Source organism: Ctenopharyngodon idella, chromosome 15 (assembly GCF_019924925.1).
Source record: "Ctenopharyngodon idella isolate HZGC_01 chromosome 15, HZGC01, whole genome shotgun sequence".
NCBI classification, from domain to species: Eukaryota; Metazoa; Chordata; class Actinopteri; order Cypriniformes; family Xenocyprididae; genus Ctenopharyngodon; species Ctenopharyngodon idella.
The window spans coordinates 38,298,529-38,318,633 of NC_067234.1; the positions used below are offsets into that span (position 1 = coordinate 38,298,529).

General features: G+C 36.6%; 1 protein-coding gene across 4 annotated transcripts in view; it reads left to right on the forward strand.

Moving 5' to 3' along the window:
- Window positions 1–20,105, forward strand: part of LOC127495078 (eukaryotic translation initiation factor 4 gamma 1-like) — a 49,815-nt gene that overhangs the window by 3,016 nt on the left and 26,694 nt on the right. For 2 of the 4 annotated variants that reach the window (XM_051861487.1, XM_051861488.1), the window contains exons 2-8: window positions 6,861–6,999; window positions 7,318–7,395; window positions 9,160–9,192; window positions 10,458–10,478; window positions 10,936–11,136; window positions 13,278–13,362; window positions 18,210–18,349. In XM_051861487.1, coding sequence (XP_051717447.1) covers window positions 6,907–6,999; window positions 7,318–7,395; window positions 9,160–9,192; window positions 10,458–10,478; window positions 10,936–11,136; window positions 13,278–13,362; window positions 18,210–18,349 — 651 coding nt within the window. In that variant the 5' untranslated portion in view covers window positions 6,861–6,906. The remainder of the gene's footprint in view (window positions 1–6,860; window positions 7,000–7,317; window positions 7,396–9,159; window positions 9,193–10,457; window positions 10,479–10,935; window positions 11,137–13,277; window positions 13,363–18,209; window positions 18,350–20,105) is intronic. The other 2 variants (XM_051861489.1, XM_051861490.1) reach the window with 2 other exon arrangements.

The window sequence follows — 20,105 nt, forward strand, 5'->3', positions numbered from 1 at the left end:
GCCTGACCTGATGATGTTCTGAGGTCTGTCACTGCGGTTTGATGATGTTTGTTGTGGTTAAGTGGAGGATTGCTTGTGATAGACATTATATTGGTGTAAATACTGCCGGCTTTGCTTGTGCCAGCTGATGCTCAGTTTTTTGAGCCAATCAAAACACGAATGCCACGTCATCCTGAGCTGTGACGTCATGAAGCAGACGGTAGAAAAACATCTGTGTAATATAATGAAATGTTTTGTGTTGCTTGCTAGAAAATACTTTAAATGGAGAAAAATGCTTTTTGCGCCTTTAAAGTCACCATGAAATCAAAATTGATCATTCTTATTTTTTATGGAATATTGCAGTGTTTATTCATCGGTGCACATCATTATTGTTTTAAATTCATGTTCCTCGTAATCTTGAATCAGAATAACTTCCCCTACCCTCTTGCAGCATCTCTTCTCTGATGACAAAGGCGGGGCAACCTGTCACTCACATGAGATCAACCAATAGCAAACCACAACCGTCCAATCACGAAAGAACTTGTTCCAGGAGCCAGATGTACGTCACAATAGGGAAGAAAAGACGAGCAAAACTTCTGTTTGATACTGACTTTAATTATGTAGTTACAGCAGGAACTAGGACTGTCCCCAGAATGTGTCTGTGAAGTTTCAGCTCAAAATACCCCACAGATCATTTATTATAGCTTGTCAAATTTGCCCCTATTTGGATGTGAGCAAAAACACGCCGTTTTTGTGTGTCCCTTTAAATGCAAATGAGCTGCTGCTCCAGAAGAGGGCGGAGCTTTAACAGCTCACACTTCAGTTGCTCAACAACAACAAAGCTGGAGAATCTCACGCAGCCAAAATGAGGATTGTCAGTAACGGTGTTCAGCCTTACATTGTTCAAACCGGAGTCGACACTGATGGAGAGACTCAGGAAGAAGTTACAACTTTTAGAAAGAAACTGGGTGTTTCTGAATGGTTAGTGGAAGTGGATATTCAGCAACCACAGTCATGAACAATATAGTCGAGATTTGTTATATATCGCAAATACTGACAATTACTGAAAAGACAAACCTTTTTCTTTCTTAGTAATAACATGCACTGAGTATTAGTATTAAATTCCGGTTTCGGTACGGTTCAGCAAAAAAGACTACTGTCAAATAAAAATAAAGTAAATAAGAAAAAGTAATTACTACAAGCAACAGCACAAATAAATAGAATAGAGCAAGGATAAAAGTTAAATAAACAGTGCTTTTCAGGTTTTTCAGGTAGATAAATTAAAGTAATCAAATGTAAAATAACACTGCATATAATTTTCACTGTATAAATTAAATAAAGACGAATCCTTATTAAGGCAGGAACACACGAAGCCGACGGCCGGCCGTCGGGCAGTTTTTGTTCGTCGGCCGACTAAGTTTTCTCAGTGTGTTCTGCACCGTCGTCGGCTTTTTTCGGCCGATTCAACATGTTGAATCAGTATCGGAGCTCGTCGGTCCGTCGGGCCATCTGATCATTCTGATTGGCTGTTCAGCTACTGCCACCTGCTGGTACGGAAAGGCATTTTATCTTACGCAGATGCAGAACGGACGTGCTACTTGGCTGTCGGCTGTCGAGCGTTGGTTTGGTGTGTCAGGGCAACTTTGGACCCAGACGCTGCCGACGTGAGCCAACCCCGCAGTCTGCTTTCATCGCCACTAGTTCGTTGGCGTCGGCTTGGTGTGTTCCTGCCTTTAAAGTTAGATAAGATATTCTGTCAAGAGCAGTGAGTGATTTATTTGTCTTTTGTTGTTTGATTAACATTTAAAGGGTTAGTTCACCCAAAAATGAAAATGTCATTAATTACTCACCCTCATGTCGTTCCACACCCGTAAGACCTTCATTCATCTTCAGAACACAAATTAAGATATTTTTGATAAAATCCGAGGGTTTCTGATCCACACATAGGCAGCAACGTCATTGCACCTTTTGACGTCCAGAAAGGTAGTTGAAAACATTGTTAAAATAGTCAAAGTGACTACAGTGGTTCAACCTTAATGTTATGAAGTGATGAGAATACATTTTGTGCGCAGAAACAACTGAAAAAAACTGACGCAGGATCCGGCCAATAATGAGCCGGCATTCGGACGTAAACAAAGAAGTCTGCACTGAGTTCACTACGTATGACAACGGTTCAATGTGTTAAATAAAGTCGTTATTTTTGTTTTGTTTTTGCGCACAAAAATATTCTTGTCGCATCATAATATTGAGGTTGAACCACTGTAGTGACTGACTATTTTAACCATGCTTTTAACTACCTTTCTGGATGTCAAAAGCTGCAATGACATTGGTGCCTATCTGTGGATCAGATACCCTCGGATTTCATCAAAAATATCTTAATTTGTGTTCCGAAGTTGAACGAAAGTCTTACCGGTGTGGAACGGCATGAGGGAGAGTAATTAATGACAGAATTTTCATTTTTGGGTGAACTAACCCTTTAATAACACTAGGGCTGGGTATCAAATTCGATACTCTTTAGGTACCGACCGAATTGCCTCGATACTATCGAGTATCGAAAAGTGTCTTGTCATTCGGTACGAAAATTCGATACCTCCAAACGGAGCCGGGGAGAGGGGGGCGGACAAATGCTGTCGCTGTCTCATTGAGCAGTGTAATAACGTCGTGCTACATTGTTATTTTTATCTAAATATATAAAACTATGTGCACGAGAGAGCGAGTGAATCAACGGAAAAGGACGGGTGAGAGTACCGGCTGTTTATGTGAGCAACCGGGTCACTACAGTCACTCCAGATACTGTGAACAGCAAAACAGAAGTGCCGCACTGCCTGCACAAACAGCGGGACACGCAGTGTTTTTTAGACTAGTTATGGACAGGTACGACACACAGCAGCGTTACATCAGCATTCGTTCCTCAAGTCTATGGAAACACGCGACCGATTCGTGACGGTCTCTAGTTCACCTGCACGAACACAGGCTCTTCCACACCCTCAGAGCGGACATTTTCATACGGTTGTCTCCTGAAAAAGCAGAGTGATAAATCATTAATGTGTTGATTTTAATAAAGACACGGAACTCTCATTTCACGGCAAGATGCAACGAGCATGTCACTCTTTTACTTTCGTTTTCAACTGAACGCGTTTCTCTTCAGGGAAAACCAATCAAGGAAAATGTGTGCCTAGAACACCTCCTAGTGGTCATTATATGAAACGAAAAGGAAAACCCTACATGAGATATTGCTTTATAACTTAACAACTTTAACTAAAAACATACACGAGCTTACAGAAATGATATAATTATATATTATATGTAATTATATATTCAACAATGATGTAAGGAAACAGTGACAAAATATAAGTTTGAAGGGAGTAAAGCCTGTGTTTTGGTAGCAGGAATATTAGGCTGCTGTCACTTTAAGAACGCATGCACAGATCCAATATACTGATAGTGTACACATGCATTGTCTTTCTCGACTGTTTACGTTCACCTACTGTGTTTGCTTAGATAGGACTTGCCAAGACGGGCATGTTGACAATTTTTGTGTGAATTTGTTCTTTCAAGGGCTAAAAGACTTAAAAGCGAACTCAATTCAGAACTCACGTGCTGTCTGAGATGCGGCTTTCTGTGTGCGTGCTTCGGATGTGTGCGCACACGACTTCTCACACAGCACATGAGTTCTCTTTCGTGTCTTCTTGCGCTTAAATGATTAACTTGCCTCGTTCTCAAAGGTGTTTCAGTTCTTATTGTCGTTCCCTGCCCGGCGCTTTCATTATTGTTTTGTGCCTGTCTGAATTAGCACTGAGTGTCTGTTTAATCACTGAAAGCTGTTTCGGTCTCACCTGCAGTCGCGCGCTATCAACACCGGGTGATGACGGCATAAATGACTTGTCATATTAGAACATACGGCACTCGCATCGTACAAAGATTGACTGTTTTGTCAACATTTTTTTTTTTTTTTTTTTTTTTTTTACCATTGCTGTTTTAACGTACTTGGAAGCCAGAATGTTCTCAGACAGGAGATTTATATGATGCGGACAGCGGCTCTATCAGCGGCGCATCTCCTTCTCTTACCAACTGCAACACACCAACACGTGATGTCAGCAACAGATTAACATACTAACAGTTGATTGGACAGCTACTCTCATGAAATGTATACGTGAAGTGTATCCATCGTTAGAGGAACTCACTATGTTTTACGCATTGTTTTTTTTAGCCATAATATATGCGTTGTCAGATTAACCGCGGTGCAAGTGCGTGCCAAACCATGTGTGGAGAACGGTACGGTTTGATTTTTTTTTTTTTTTTTTTTCATTTTCTTTTTACCAAGAACTGTTACACCCCTACTGAGTTTCATACAGAAAGGGATTTTATTTATAAAGAAATACACCGAATCATCTTAAATGTTAATGATTTAATAGCAGAAACGTTAAGTCAGAACTTGTGCCTAGTCATTTTAATTCTCTTTGATTTGTGGCCTCAAAACCTTTTGAACTCGGCTTTTACGCAAGATGTATTTAAGTGTTATATAATGTCACTGCTGAACTCCATATCTGTGTGCATGTGTGAGAAGCGTCAGGTCTACTGTATCCTCATGTCCAGTACAGTATGTCTGTGTGTGTGTGTGTGAGTTGTGAAGGCTTGCCTCTATATTTGGCTCTTGTAAAGATAGCCGTGCGCTTGTAACCCCTCCATATAAACTAGTTTGAGTCTTCAGCTCGTCTCTTGCCGCAGTCCTGATTCATTCACAAAAGCAGCCACATGTCAAATGCACAAAGCCAAATAATAAATGTGTGCTGCAGTAATTGAAGGTGCAGCTGGAAGTTGAGCCGTCATAAAGCACGACTCTTCATTCACGGGTCACCAAAACCTGAACAAGCTACAGATGAGATTCACAAGTACCAATTCTGAAGCTCCAATTTTAGTACTTTTGAAGAAGCACCAAATAATTCATTCTTATTATATTTTACAATATATTAGTTGTCTGTTAAAATAAAAGCTTGATGGTTTAACATTTGAAAATGAAGAAATTAAAGGGTTCGCACAAAAATGAAAATTTTTTATTTTTAATTACTCACCCTCATGTTGTTCCACACCCATAAGACCTTCGTTCATCTTCACAACACAAATTAAGATATTTTTGATGAAATCAGAGAGGTATATGACTTGTCCATAGACCGCAATAGGTCAAAAAGTATTCTCATCGCTTCACAAAATGAAGGTTGAACCACTTCAGTCACGTCGACTGTTTTAACAATGACTTTCAAGGTCCAGAAAGGTACTAAAGACATTGTTAAAACAGTCGACATGACTGGAGTGGTTCAACCTTAATTTTATGAAGTGACGAGAGTACTTTTTGTGTGCAAAAACAAAACAAAAATAACGACATACTACAATAACTTTGTTAATCTCATCTATGTACGTGATTTCTGCCCGAGTCACGTCACGATTCTTTTTCATCGGCTGTGACCTCTAGCAGCAAAAATTTACATAGTGTGCCTTTAAATACTCAACTGTTTATTTAGGGCTATCGAAGTTAATGCGACAATAGCTGCGTTTCCATTACACTTCAAATTGCGCAAATTGAAAACATGCCCAATGGAAACACGTCAATTTCGCAAAAACTCCCATATATCGCAACACCTAGAAACACCTCATACGTGGCCGCTCTTGAGTATAAGGGGCTTACCTTGCCATTAATGCCTGGATAACATGTCTTCTTCGATTAAAAATAATGGCTAGTGCGTTGACTGTAATAAACTTAAACCTGAGAACATCTGTTGCCATGATTTTTGGAATGACTTGACGAGAGGAAAAAATTAGTTGTATAACACCAGTTAATGGAAACGGCGTCATTTCGCAATAGTTTTTTTATTAACATTTAGAAAATATCAAAAAAAGCTTTATTTCTGATTAGAAACAAAATCTCTGCTTTCAAGGAAATTCAAACAATAAATGGCGCAACAGATCACTCTTCCACTTTAATACAAGTTATAGCATGAAAAAAAAACATGCATGAACATCAGAATGTATGTTGAAAGATACAGTACAACTTACCAAAATTAATAATTTCTTATGTAATTGTACAGCATTAGTTGGGAAAGATATTTTTCCCTTAAGAATATCAATTTATCGGTATCAGCAGATATCATTCTGAATAATCGACTATCAGTATTGGCGGAGAAATTTATTATCAGTGCATCTCTAATAATTAGCCAAATTGCGAAGCTACAAGCACAGTAAACCTCAAGCTCTTTTTTAAAAAATCGCAGATAGATTTTTCTTCCCAAATTGTTCAGCCTAGTACCGTTTTTTACAACAATAAACTTTTAAAGGTGAAGTGTGTGATTTTTCGGCAATTTTCAAGGGTTTTATAGTCAAGAGGCCTGTTTTAAGGGACTTTTGATGCAAGGCTGTCTTCGAGCAGGAGTGTGTTTGTCTCCTGAGAGACCCTGCGGTGAAAACGTGACCCGTGCTGCAGTGTTTGAAGATGCACAGCTGTTATTTTTATTCTTTACTGCGGTGTTCAGGTCTGGATCTCCCATGTTAAAGGTGAAGCTTGTTATTACTGCACCACTGGCATCACCAAACAGAACTGCAACAGTAATGACAGGTTCCAATCCGGCATTCCAAACACTCTTCCCATCAGCCGTTGATCGGATAATCCCACACCAAACTCGCCATATTGGAAGAGCCAGTGTTGCTAGTGTTGATGCGTACAAAATCATACGCTTCAGCTTTAACATGTCTGCTGAATCAGTGTGACTCATTTACAGTCAGACATTATAATCGCTAATTGAATTGAAGCCCTAATTAATGCCTGAATAATAATTTGATTTTGAAGTGACTGTGGCTCAGTCGAATCTCTTTTTCTCTCTGTCATTCAGGTTTTGTCAGTAGGTGCTGCGTCTCCATGCAGATGCTCCGGGTGAAATGAATAAGGCACCTCAGCCTCTGTCAGGACCTCCCTCCGCCCCTCCCCACCCCTCCGCCCCTCTTCCTGCACCCTCACCGGGCCTGTCCCAGGTAAAACACACCACTCTTTATATTTATTGTGATCTTTCTCAGGGGTTTTCAGGTTGAAGTCCAGGGAATCACAAGGGAAAGTTAAAAGTAGGCCTGTAAATAGTTACATAATTATTAAATACATTTTGAAGCAGAAATGATTAAAAACATAGTGTGTTTTTTGTATTCTAATAAATCATTTTGGTTGTAAATGTGTCCTTAAGTAAAAACACCTAAATTTTCATTGCACTCTTAGTTTTTAATGCTCTCCTAAATCTTTCCACTTTGGAGCACCTTGGGGCGTCAAGTCCTGCTCATGTTTTGCATGTGTCTCTTTAGCCCAGTTATCCTGGTCCTCCCCCGGTTGTGTTCGGAACCCCTCCGCCACAGATGAACCCGGCAGCCCAACCCCGACAGGTACGACACCCCAAATACTCCCCACTGTGGGTTTGGTCAGATGGACTACTGGGTTCTTGATTCAGGAAGTAATTTTTCTCCATTGGCATTTCATTAGGGCTGCCCCCTAATAGTTGACTAAACGTTAGTCGACGAGAAAAGGCTTACTCGACCAAAGTTTTATTAGTATGTCAGGCAGGAAATCTATCATCCAACTATCATCCATCTATGTCAAATATGGCTTATCATTTGAAGCGTAAGTAACTTGGCCGCTCACTCTAACGTTAACCTAGATAAATGTGCACTATTATTAGGCGCATATCCAAGTGTTTGTGCGGAGTGTGGAAGCTGAAGTATAGCGCGATTACTGCATGGAGGCGCCGGTGCGATCACTTTCATTTTTCCTGATAACAGCAGAAACAACTTAATACTCATCATTTTTGGCCATACAGATAAGATTAATACATCTTTCAAAACTGTAAAGGGTCTTTTATTTGTGTGCACTCACAATAACAACAAAACATTGTGCTTTTGTAAAATAAACAAAACAAACAAGATTCGCTTTCTGCCGTCTCCTTCTCCGTGAACTTCTTTCTGGAGTACGACACAAAAATGAACCGAAACTTAGTGTAGACATAAGAAATATATCTATAGAAAGCTTGAAATGTCTACTTTGCGGCAAGCTTTATTATGTGGAATAGGCATATATTACACCTATATATATTAAATCCTCATTATGGTTTAGTATTCTCATCAGTATATATTTAAATAATTACATTAATATAAACATGCGATTAGTGGACTAATGGCTTAAATGGATGACTACTAGTCGACTAGAAAAAACTTTAGTCAGGGCAGTCCTACATTTCAGAGAGTTTTTCAATCTTGAGTTTTATCATAAAAATAGTGTTCAGTGTTTGTTGGCATCATTATCAATATTTTGAATTAGTTTTAATTTTTATATATTTTTTGTTTGAGTCTTAGTAATTTTGTTGTATTTTTGTCATTTTTATTAGTTTTTGTTCTTTTATAAATATAAATATTTAGTTTGTTTTATTGATTTTTAGAGTTTTAAGTTTTGAGTTTTAGTACTTCGATTTAAACTAAATGAAAATTAGAAATGTCGCCTTAACAGATAACTGAAATGAAATAAGTTTACGTTTTGTATATATATTAATCTGTCTTCAGTATTGTGAATCTTGGAGATTTTGAAAGGGATTTTTGCTCAGTGGAGGATCCGTACAGAAACTTTTTGAGATTCATGGGAGTTTTGTCTAAACAATTCGTCACCTTGGAATTATAAGGTTCTGTCTAAATTTTTTTTGTCAAAATTGAATTATTCACATTTTCTTATTCTGTGTTAACTTATTTACATTGTGATGTTTTCTTAAGTTGTGTATATTTTGTGCCTTTTTTTAGAAAACAAAAAGGTTCTATTCACAAAAGAGTATGAAATGCAAAAACTTTGAAGCTCAGTATCTCAAAACTGCTCAGAATGCAGATAGAACCTTATAATTCCAAGGTGGTGAATTGTTGAAAAAAAACTTGCTGAATAACTAACCTGACATGTTTGGACACATCAGAGGAATTAGTAGCTAGTTAATATCACACAAACATTTGCAGTTGAGCTCAAAGGTAGCCCTGCATCCTCCTGACCTCTCATTGTGTGTGAGATTCGTGCGACTGAGGTGCTTCTGGGAAAGTGAGGTCTCTTCTCTGCTTTTGTGGCTGGTGTTGCTTCAGTTTCTTGACCTTTGACTTGTGTGTGTGGCTTTCTCTTTCTAGTTTGCCTCAGGTCCTAGAGCTTTACCACAACAGGTACTAACACAAACACACACACACACACACACACACATACATTGAACAAGACCTGAAACATCAGTGTCACATGGAATGAATTCTGCATGGTATTCTGAAGTGTGTGTTATAGCTTTTAATAATATTTTGCTTTAATTAGTTTTAATTTTTATATTTTCTGTTTTCATTTTATTTTTAGTGTAAGTTTTAGTACTTTTATTGTGTGTTTTTTATTTATTTATTTATTTTTGGTTCTCTTTAAGTTTTAGCATTTAATATTTTGAATTAGTTTCAATTTTTATGTTTTATATTTTAATTTTTATTTTAGTGTAAATTTTAGTACTTGTGTATATTTGCCATTTTTATTAGATTTTAGTTTATTAATTTTTAAGTTTTAGTATTTATTAATATTTTGAATTGGTTTTAATTTTATATTTTCTGTTTTCATTTGAATTGTTAGTGTAAGTTTTAGCATTTTTGTCATGTTTATTTGTTTTTTTATATGACTGTAGTTTTAGTATTTATTTTTTTGGATAATTTTTCATTTCTATACTTTCTGTTTTCATTTTCATTTTAGTGCAAGTTTTAGTAACTGTATTTTTGTCATTTTATTATTTTTTTTTATGTTTTTTTAATATTTTTATTAATTTTTTTTGTTTAGGTATTTATTAATATTTTGAATTAGTTTTAATTTTATAGGTTCTGTTTTTGTAATTTTTAGTAATTTAAAAGTTTTAGTAATTTTGTTTGTCATTTTTATTAGCTTTGTGTTTTTTTTTTTTGTTTTTTTTTTTTTTAATATGACTGTAGTTTTTATTAATTTTTATTTAAGTTTTAGTACCTCAACCTAAACTAAATGAAAATTAGAAATGTTGCACTGACAACAAGAATCTTGGCAGTTCAACAAGAATCTTTAACTAACTTGCTTATCAAGTTAGTTAAACTGCAGTCATGTTTGTATCTAGCTACCTGATTAACAAATCTGGTTTAATGACAGACATTTGAAAGAAACTCTATCAGCCTTTCGAGTACTGAGGTTTATTACCACGACAGTAACTGAAGAGCACGTTGCTGGCGAGCGTCTGCGTTTGTGCCGCTTGTGTACTTGTTTAGAGTATGTTTCTGGCCTTTGTTGTGTCATCTCAACACTGCTAAAATGCTTAGTTTGTTTGCATGCTGCTCTGTTCCTTTAACTCTCTGTGCCGGTGGGTAACACACACTCTCCATCTCTCTCTCTCTCTCACTCTTCTGCTGCGTGTGTGTGTGTGTGTGTGGTGCTGCTGAAGGGAGGATTCAGGTCACTGCAGGTAATGCTTACATATTTTTCTTCCCTTTAAAATCAGTGTAAAATGCTGTTCAAAACCCATCTTACTTTCGTAATATGAAGTTTCCAAATTAAACAGCATATTCAACTATTATCATAAAAAAATAACACTTATTTAGGTTAAATGGGACTGAGAAGACCATTTTTTGCAATATCTATGTATTAATAAATTAGTGATTGCATAACCTGAATTGTCCAGATTTTCAACCTGACTAGTTTTTATCATTGCGGACAAAACTTTAAAGATATCAATAACATTTTATCTACTGCGGCACATACTTATTTTTTTAATAATGTCCTAATTTGAATTGTGATTAGTTGTGTGTCCACAAGTAGTGTTATGTGTGACTGGTAGATTTTGATTTAGATTACTGTAGAATTTTGATGCAGTGTTTATTTCTTAAATAATCGAGCTTTTCTTTGTTTTTCTCTCATTTCAGCCGTACTATACCAGTCGGCCCACTTTACCCGCCAATTCTGGGCGTGTTCAGCCAAGCTCCGCCCCTCGGCCCATCCCTCCCCCGCATGGAGCCCGCCCCCCTCATGTGTTCCAGCCCGGCCCCTCCCAGATGATGATGATTCCCCAGCAACCTATCAGCTTCCCAAATTCACAAGGCACGGCCTACTATATACCTGGCCAGGTAAATCACATGTAAATCCATAATGTAACATCACTCAATACAAATATGAAGGATTTCAGGAGAAATTATGAACAGAAAAAGCACATTTTTAACAGAATGATTACAATATATGAATTTCACAAATCCCATTGTGCAGTTGGGGACACTATTTTGAAACTTGCCTAACTGCTTGTCATTTAAGTAGTTAAAATAGTAAAAAAAATTATATTACAAGCTAACACAAAGTAGCTAACTACTATATAAGGGAGAAATATAGTATAATCATAATAATATATTTTTTTATAGTGATCAAATTATTAACTTATTAACTTAATTATTAACTAAGCTGTTTTTACGATAAATTCTCATTAAAAATGTAATGTTGAAAATAACATTATGAATAATAAATGACAGAAGTGTTTTTTATTGTTAGTTCATGTTAACTAATGTAGTTGTTTAAGTACATCAACTAGTGTACTACTGACTAAAGGAAAATATATACACACACATATATACATACATATATATGTATGTATGTATATATCGTTTTAGTTAGGGATGTTAATTAATTTTTTTCCCCTAACTGAAAATCGAAGCTTGTTAAATGATCATTACCTGTTAACTGACAAGATTGGTAAATTAGAACTAAATTAAATCAGAACGAATAACTGTCTGTGACCCATTAAAATAACAAAATCTGTTTTCCGGGTCTTTAGATTTACATGCGCAAATAGCAGCATAAACAACAGAAGAACATGAGGATTCATCGTCACATCACGCACCTCCAGTGCTTCTGTAAATACGCAAAATATATTTCACTTAAATAATTACCTGATTAAGAAAACAAAAGAGAAAACTGTGTGACATTTAGTATACGCCGAGTTCATTTTTGTGACGTGCTCCACAAACAAGTTCACGGAAAGGAAACCGAGACAGCAGGAAGCGCACCCTGTTTGTTTTCTATAATTTACAAAAGCACAATGATTTGTTTTAAAAAAGTAAACCCTTTACAGTTTCAAATGATGTTTTACTCTTATCTGTATGACCATAAATGACAGAGGATTTTAAGTTGTTTCCACTGTTATAAGGAAACTTTTCAAGTTCATGCAGGCAAACATATCAGTTCGCAGCCTGTTCGTTATCAAAATATAATGCAGTCAACCAAACATATAACAAGTTACGCTGCTCAATTTAAATAGTCCGTAGTAGAATCTGTGCCGTTCAGCGCGAGCAGTGAGCCTGTGGTTTTATGCTACACATGTGAAGGATGATGTTTTTCGTGGATATTAAAACGCGAGTGAAGTACAAACCCTATAGTTTACATAATAAATAATAGCTTAGCATCCAAATATCACAAACATCACAAGTACGGAAACGTTTGGATTCGTACCCAATGAGAGAGGTAGGCTACATGAGCCCAACACCTGTTTCTGTTTCAGTTTCACTTTAAATGAGTTAATTTTGGCTTGACGTTTATAGCTTTTGTTTTTCATTCTTGTTCTGTTCTGAATACCTTTTAAATTTAAAGGATTTGTTGTGGAGTGAGGGGAACTAAAAAAGCCTATAGCTAATGTTTATAGTGATCATAATGTTTGTAAACATTTTGCTTTATTTACCGGTATTTTACAATAATATAATAATAAAATGCGACTTGTATGCATATTATTTGTTTTGTTTTTTTTCTCTCAAAAAATGTATATGTGTAGCATATTTTTTAACCATATCACTTTTAATATAAACTATTTTAACTATATTACTTTATAGTAACCAAATAACTTTTTAAACCGTTTAACCGATAGAATTACTCAGTCAAAATTCTTACTGTCAGTCAACGGTTAACCAGTTAATTATGAGCATCCCTATTTTTATTTGCACAGGACGTTTTGCTCAAATGTGTAACGCGCACACACACACACACACACACACTCTGCAGTGTATTGATTCTGCTGACAACTCCTCCCCTTTTTAAACTCTGTCCCGGTCAGCTGACCGTCTGTACCGTTCCTAATTGTGCAACACTAAAAAGGGGGGGAGGGTTGTTGGGCAGATAGAAAAATGGTCTGAAATGGGGATTGTCTCACTCTGACCTCAAATGGTGACTGTGTGTGTTTTTGATGAGTCAGTGCAGTAAAACACAAACCCTCTCTCTGTTTCTCTGTCAGTACCGTCCCTCATACGTGACCCCTCAGCAGTATCAGGTGGCCGGTTCTCCTGGTTTCTACCCTGGCACAAGCCCGGCTGATTACGGTATGTACGGAGAGAGGAAGCAGTAAATCCATGTATCTCTCCGTGTGTGTGTGTGTGTGTGTGTGTGTGTGTGTGTGCGCTCCTATTAGTGGGAAAGAATTTTTCAGCATCTTGTGGTGGGAATCATCACTATGCGATTATGAATCAACTTCATTCGTTTTGGTGAGATTCAAAAGAGGCATTTTCCCCATTAAATATTGAACTGATTTTGTTGTTGACTGAAAACAGTTTGAAAACAAAAAAAGTCTGGTTGTTGTCGTGGTAACTGGCAAATTGTTCTGAAATAGTCATGGTTATGATGTCACAACCCTGAGCACATTAACAAGTGATCGCCCATTTACGCATCAACACCTATTCAGTAGTCAGAGCTCATTTATGTATAAAAGTCTTAAAGGTTCAGTAAAAAAAAATATCCTGTTTAATTGTAAAGATCTGAGAGAGGCTGACAGTGCTAGATTTTCAGTAGTTGTTTCTCCCTTTGTTCTTTATTTCTTTTGTTTGTTTGTCATTCTCTTATTCTGTTGTTCACATTTCTTTCTTTCTTTTTCATGTTTTTTGTTTACTGTTCTTTATTTCTTTTAATTTTATTAATGAATTTATTAGTTGTTCTTTCTGTTATTTATGTATTTAAGTTTCTTTAAATTTCTATCTTTCTTTCTTATTCTCTTAGTTTATTTACTGTTCTTTATTTTTATTTTTTATTTTATTAATGAATTTGTTTTTTTCTTTATGTATGTATTTAAGTTTCTTCTTTCTTTTTTGTCATTTCTTTCATGTTCTTTACTGTTTTTTTATTTTGTTTATTTGCTTTTATTTAATTTTATTAATGAATTTATTTTTTCTTTATTTACTGTTCTTTTTGTTTTCTTGTTCCATTTTTCATCTTTCTTGTTCATTGTTTTTTTTAAACTTTAATGAATTTATTATTTGTTCTTTCTTTTAAAGTTTCTTTTTAAGTTTCTTTCTTTCATGTTCTTTATTTACTTTTTTATTTGTTTTATTTATTTATTATTTATTTATTTGCTTTTATTTAATTTCTTTAATAAAAATTAAAAGAAAAAAATTATATAATTCACTATTTCATGTTCTTTGTTTTTTTTATTTATTTAATTTCCTTTTATTTAATTTTATTAATGAATTAATTTAGTATTTGTTCTTTAATGAATGTATAGTTTTTTTCTTTCTTTCTTTCTTCCCTTTACAATTAAATTTCTTTTATTTAATTTTATTTGTTCTTTCTTTCATTCCTGTATTTACTTTCTTTTTTTTTCTTTCTTTGTGTACTTTATTTATTTATTTATTTCTCTCCCACCCTCTTTCATCTGTGGTTATAGAGTTATTCTCACATCATCACTCATGTATATCGGACGCCTCCCGTCCTGTGGTTGGCGCTGTCAGAAATGTCAAAAGTGACCTTTTAAATGTATGTTTAGAGTTGTTTTAACAGTGTCCTAAAGTGCCTAAGCACACCCTGAGTGGAGCAGCAGTCTGTCAGTGCTCACTCACTCTCTGGATGTGGAAGTGATGTGTCTGGTAGGAGCTGGTTGTTATTTTAGTCAAACCCCCACCAGCAGCAGCACGTTCACCGGATCAAATCTCTCTCTCACGTACACACTCGCCCTCCGTCCATCTCCAGTGTGTCTCTCACGACACCCAGAGGACTCACTGACCTGCGGCGCCACATGCAGACAGGGAAAGCAGGTTAGACAAGGGAGGAGTTGAGTTCAGTGTAGACGCACAGAGAGGTGAAAGTATCGAGGCGGACATTGAGAGAGGGGAGCATGGGCAACAGAGCGTCCAGCAGCAGCTCTGAGGGTACGTGACTGTGATTTCTTTTATTCACCCGTCTCAGACTCTCGGTTATGGTCCTGCTGTCTGTCTTTCTGTGGGTTTTAACTATATTTAGTCTCCGCTCGCTCCGGTCAACAATGCTCCCTCAGTAATGCGAGTTGGGTTGGGTTTGACACATAGATTGACTAAAGAAAGAAACAACCAATCAGAACACTTTAAAGTGACCATATGACCAGGTAAGAGGAGTTTTGGGGAGATTTTCATCTCTCTCAATTTAATTTTAATAGAAAAATACTACTCTTGGCATTTGTCTTGCATAGACGGATTTTTTTAATTTTTTTTAATGTAGTTAAAGTAGGTAATATGTTAATACAAATAATAATATATAATATACAATAGATTAAAATGGAATAAATATGCTCAATTAAATAGTACATAATTAGCACTTTTCCATGCTATGACCATTCATTGTGTTAGCGTGCAATCATATGAACTACTTTAAAAGGGGTCATGACATGAGAAATCAAATTTGCCTTGATCTTTTGACATATAAGAGGTCTTTGTATTATTAAAACATCCTGCAAGATTCAGAGATTAAATTGTCTTCCTCATTATGAACAAAGCATTTATTTAATTACGCTCCAAAAATGGCTTGTTTCAATATTGCGGGATCTGTGATGTCATACATTTGCATATGTCATAGACAAATGGTTATACATCATTGCACCTTAAGCCCCGCCCACTGGCGTTCAGTCACGTAATGGCTGACATTTGCCTCCACTGGATATAAGCGTCACATCAAAAGCAAATAGAAGTCATTATAATCACTGACGCTGTCTACGCTAATACAGTATACAGATGTGAGTTCGGTTTCTGAAGTCATTATAATCACTGACGCTGTCTACGCTGATACAGTATACAGATGTGCGTTCAGTTTCTGAAGTCATTATAATGACTGACGCTGTCTACACTGATACAGTATACAGATGTGCGTTCGGTTTCTGAAGTCATTATAATGACCGACGCTGTCTACGCTGATACAGTATACAGATGTGAGTTCGGTTTCTGAAGTCATTATAATGACCGACGCTGTCTACACTGATACAGTATACAGATGTGCGTTCGGTTTCTGAAGTCATTATAATGACCGACGCTGTCTACGCTGATACAGTATACAGATGTGCATTCAGTTTCTGAAGTCGTTATGACTAACGCCGTCTACGCTGATACAGTATACAGATGTGCGTTCAGTTTCTGAAGTCATTATAATGACTGACGCTGTCTACACTGATACAGTATACAGATGTGTGTTCAGTTTCATTATCACTGACGCTGTCTACACTGATACAGTATACAGATGTGCGTTCAGTTTCTGAAGTCGTTATAATGACTAATGCTGTCTACACTGATACAGTATACAGATGTGAGTTCGGTTTCTGAAGTCATTATAATGACCGACGCTGTCTACACTGATACAGTATACAGATGTGCGTTCAGTTTCTGAAGTCATTATAATGACTGACGCTGTCTACACTGATACAGTATACAGATGTGCGTTCGGTTTCTGAAGTCATTATAATGACCGACGCTGTCTACGCTGATACAGTATACAGATGTGCATTCAGTTTCTGAAGTCGTTATGACTAACGCCGTCTACGCTGATACAGTATACAGATGTGCGTTCAGTTTCTGAAGTCATTATAATGACCGACGCTGTCTACACTGATACAGTATACAGATGTGCGTTCAGTTTCTGAAGTCATTATAATGACTGACGCTGTCTACACTGATACAGTATACAGATGTGTGTTCAGTTTCATTATCACTGACGCTGTCTACACTGATACAGTATACAGATGTGCGTTCAGTTTCTGAAGTCGTTATAATGACTAATGCTGTCTACACTGATACAGTATACAGATGTGTGTTCAGTTTCTGACATACTCCACACGCTTGAGTCTGTCGACAACAGGACAAATGGAAGAGTGAAAGAACGTTCGCTTTGACACGTCCAGTTTAACAGCTGGTTTGAGTCTCTGTACAGACTTCAGAAAGATCCCAGCGACAAGTGGATGGCTTATTTTAATGGCATTCCAGAGGATTATATGTTTGTTCGGAGCATTTTGTTTTGTAAACGAGGCACAGTGTAATGGAGAGTTCACAAAGAAACTTTTGTTGAAAGATGAAGCAACCGACTGTATTGGATCTGACAGCAGCTGTATCACAAACCGTAAATAAGCGACTTAATAATGCTTTGTCTGTAAATGATGGTTTATATGGATAGTTTTCAATAGTAAGTGGGTGCTGATACTGTTTCCTATGCAATGATGTTAGCCAATCAAAACAGTGCCTGTTTACTGACAAGCTTTAAAGGAGCCGCGCCTTAAAAACGGATAATTTCAGACAGAGTCAGAATGAGGGTTGAAAATGAACCTCAAGGAACATATTAAAATAATAAAATCCATGTCATGACCCCTTTAATCCTGATTTTTGGTCATTTTTGAAGCGTGACACCATGTCTCGATCACTATGAACTGTTGTGGTGCGGAAAAGAGCTGGTGTATTTAATATCACACAGGGTTGGAATGACAAGAAAGTATGTATATAATGCCAGAATTTTCATTTTTGGCTGGACTGTGCTTTTAAGGACATTAAAACGACTATACAAACCACCAGCGTGTATGTAGATGAGAGCAGTGGTTGTTTTCTGAGGGTGTGCAGTTCAAATATAAATTTTGGCTGTAACAGATTGTGTTTGCTAAAGGAGGGTGGTGTGTGTGTGTGTGTGTGTGTACGCATTTACCTGGTTACGAATCACTGATAATTCAGTGTTTTGTGCTGTTAACTTCTGAGGATTTCACTTCAACTGACCTAAGAGACTTTTAAAGTGTTCTTCACTTTGCCAGCCACAGTTTTTCTCTTCTACGTGATGTTTAGGATGAGTGAATCTAAATTGGGTGATATCACAATAATACTGAACTGATATAAACCCATGCACAGGCATTTTGATGAAGTCTGAGACATTTGTAACATTTTCTCTTGTGTGTTTCTTCCAGCCGGGGCGTATTACCCTGCTCAGCCCCAGTTCACGCCTCCTGTTGCCCCTGCGCCTGTTATTATGAACCCCGCCCCCCAACAGCAACAGGCCCCTCCCCCTCAACAGCAGCAAGCTCCGCCCAGACGGGAACGTAAGCAGGTAAGGCATGAATCGACAGCTTGCTTTCTACATCTACAGCTTCAGTGTTTTGGGATTTCTTTATATTTTTTACTTCCATCTCTTGCAGTACCAGAAAATATTGCTGTCAAGGTTTTTAATTTGACATTTTTATCAGCAATTTATTTGCAAATTAACAATCATTTTAGTGAGCCGTATGTCATCTATCCAGATTAATTTGTTAATTTCATGCCTCTTTAATTGCCACAAAGTGATTAAATCAAGTCTTTGCAATGACTGTCTCTCTGGGTCAATGTGATTTACATTTATGTGGCATTTATGTGCATTAACCAAAGTTTGATAAGAAGATCTTTTCTGTTTGAAATTGTTTGCAAAGATTCACCTGAATTTTGGAGGAAGTTTTCATCATTAACACACATGGTGGAGTCCTGCTGTGCTTGCTGCTTGTGTTTTGAATACATTTTTAAAAGCTTTTGGTTTGGTTTGTCCCTCTCAGACCTGATGATGTTCTGAGCTCATGTCCTAAATGAAAGCATTGGGTTTTTATGAAGCCGTTAAGATGTTTTCAAACACAGTGATACAATTACCCGTCAAGGACGGAACCTCCGAATTAGAACTTCTGTTGCCGTGATACCAGATTCATCTCATGGCAACAGTCGGGTTCCATAAATTCCCATTAATTTTCTCCATAGGAAATCGATGTTTAATACTAACACACTGTAAAGACAGATCTACCTTAAGCTCTGCTTTATTTAAACTTCTGTTGAAGTCATCAGTCAATGTCTTCATTTTTTTTAAAAATCATGTTTAACAGTGCAATTGCCGATAAAGAACTGCATTACCCATGAGCCTATGTAAAATGTATTATAGCACAGCTCTATATAAAAAGTTGTATATATATATTATATCCAACTTTATCCACATGCATACAGTACACTCAGCTGTCTGATTGCTTGTATCATTGCAAAGTGTAAACAATATTTATCGCCCAGCACTAATATGATAAATGTGACTAAAGCATGAAGATATTATAAACATTAACATGCTTTGAAACAATGTGTATTGTGAAAGTAATATAGAAATAAATTTAACTTGACTTGGTACACATCTGATTTTGCAGTAAACTTAAGCAACATTGTTTCTATACTTTTAAATCAACTATTTTATGTTTTTTGAGCACTTTTTTATTGCATTGCTCGCAGTGCTTTCTGTCATTACAGTTTGTTTGCTTCTTTAAATCATAAGCAATGCTAAGTTATGTTATGATTCACCTCGTAGCTGGTTGGTTTGGTTCATAACTCTTTAACAGAGACTTTTTACAAATCCTATGGGAAAAATACTTCTGTAACCAAGACTGCTGAAAAAGTGGACAGATTTTAGCATATTTTCTTCCCGATTGTGCTGTATATCCGAGTGAAATGGCTTTTGGAAGAAGAACAAATGTAGGACGAGGCTTGATTTTGTCCATGGGGAATTGATTGGATGGTTGTGGTTTGCTATTGGTGGATCTCATGTGAGTGACGGGTTGCCCCGCCCTTGTCAATAGAGAAGAGATCTCGCTGCAAGATGGAGGGAAGTTATTCTGATTCATGATTACGAGGCACATGAATTTAAAAAAAAATGTGCACAGATAAATTGAATAAAAAAATTTAAAAAAACAAGAATTCTCCATTTTGATTTCATGGGGACTCTAAGCAGAAGAATCACCACAAAAACTGCAGCATTGTGCATTAAGCTTGAAATCATACCTGCAAACTAGTCAGGGTGAGTTTGCAGG